The 1,172-nt window shown below is 50.8% G+C and overlaps 1 protein-coding gene across 1 annotated transcript; it reads right to left on the bottom strand.

Annotated features, from left to right (window-relative positions):
- Positions 1–146: 146 nt before the first annotated feature.
- Positions 147–1,113, bottom strand: LOC106900615 (olfactory receptor 14J1-like). Its single transcript, XM_014962748.1, has 2 exons — positions 783–1,113; positions 147–742 (listed from the first exon to the last, which is right to left on the bottom strand). The coding sequence occupies exons 1-2, from the start codon at positions 1,111–1,113 to the stop codon at positions 147–149; spliced, it is 927 nt and encodes a 308-aa protein (XP_014818234.1).
- Positions 1,114–1,172: the final 59 nt, after the last annotated feature.

The following is a 1,172-nucleotide window of genomic DNA, read 5'->3' on the forward strand; positions in this document are numbered from 1 at the left end:
ACAAAGTAAAACAAAGCAACAAAATCCAACTAAAACTAGCAACAATTAAAGAAGATGCACTTGGCCTCTAATGAGTTATATTCTGAGTGATTTGCATAAAAAGAATTTACAAAGCATTTTTAAAGACCGTTTATTGCTTCTGCAAATCATCTGGTCATCAGTTTCCAGAGGGCATCCTTGAGCTCCTGGTTCCTCATGCTGTAGATGAGGGGGTTCACTGCTGGAGGCACCACTGAGTACAGAACTGAAACCACCAGGTCTGGAACTGGTGAGGAGATGGAGGGGGGTTTCAGGTAGGAAAATGTGCCAGTGGTGACAAACAGGGAGACCACGGCCAGGTGAGGGAGGCATGTGGAAAAGGCTTTGTGCTGTCCCTGCTCCGAGGGGATCCTCAGCACGGCCCTGAAGATCTGCACATAAGAGACCGCAATGAAAACAAAACAACCAAGTCCTAAAAAGGCACTGACCACAATAAGCCCAACTTCTCTGAGGTAGGAGTGTGAGCAGGAGAGCTTGAGGATCTGGGGGATTTCACAGAAGAACTGGTCCAGGGCATTGCCTTGGCAGAGGGGCAGTGAAAATGTATTCGCTGTGTGCAGGAGAGCATTGAGAAACCCAGCACCCCAGGCAGCTGCTGCCATGTGGCCACAAGCTCTGCTGCCCAGGAGGGTCCCGTAGTGCAGGGGTTTGCAGATGGCAACGTAGCGGTCATAAGCCATGACGGTGAGAAGATAAAACTCTGCTGTAGCACAGAAAATGAAAAAAAAGACTTGGGTCTTGACAATACTCTCCTACAATCAAGAAGAGAAAGAAAAAGAGCTGTGCAGCACATCCCCAAGAGGAGATGGCCCTGGTGTCCCACAGAGAATTGGCCATGGATTTGGGGAGAATGGTGGAGATGGAGCCCAGGTCAAGGAGGTAGAGGTGGCGGAGGAAGAAGTACATGGGGGTGTGGAGGCGGTGGTCACAGGCGATGGCAGTGATGATGAGGCCGTTGCCCAGGAGGGCAGCCAGGTAGATGCCCAGGAAGAGCCAGAAGTGCAAGAGCTGCAGCTCCCGTGTGTCTGCGAATGCCAGGAGGAGGAACTGGGTGATGGAGCTGCTGTTGGACATTTGTTCCCTCTTCACACAGGTGTCTGTTCAAAAAAGAAAAGACAGCAAGGAGTCAGGAC

The sequence above is a fragment of the Calidris pugnax genome, unplaced genomic scaffold, assembly GCF_001431845.1.
Source record: "Calidris pugnax isolate Ruff unplaced genomic scaffold, ASM143184v1 scaffold2790, whole genome shotgun sequence".
Lineage (NCBI taxonomy): Eukaryota > Metazoa > Chordata > Aves > Charadriiformes > Scolopacidae > Calidris > Calidris pugnax.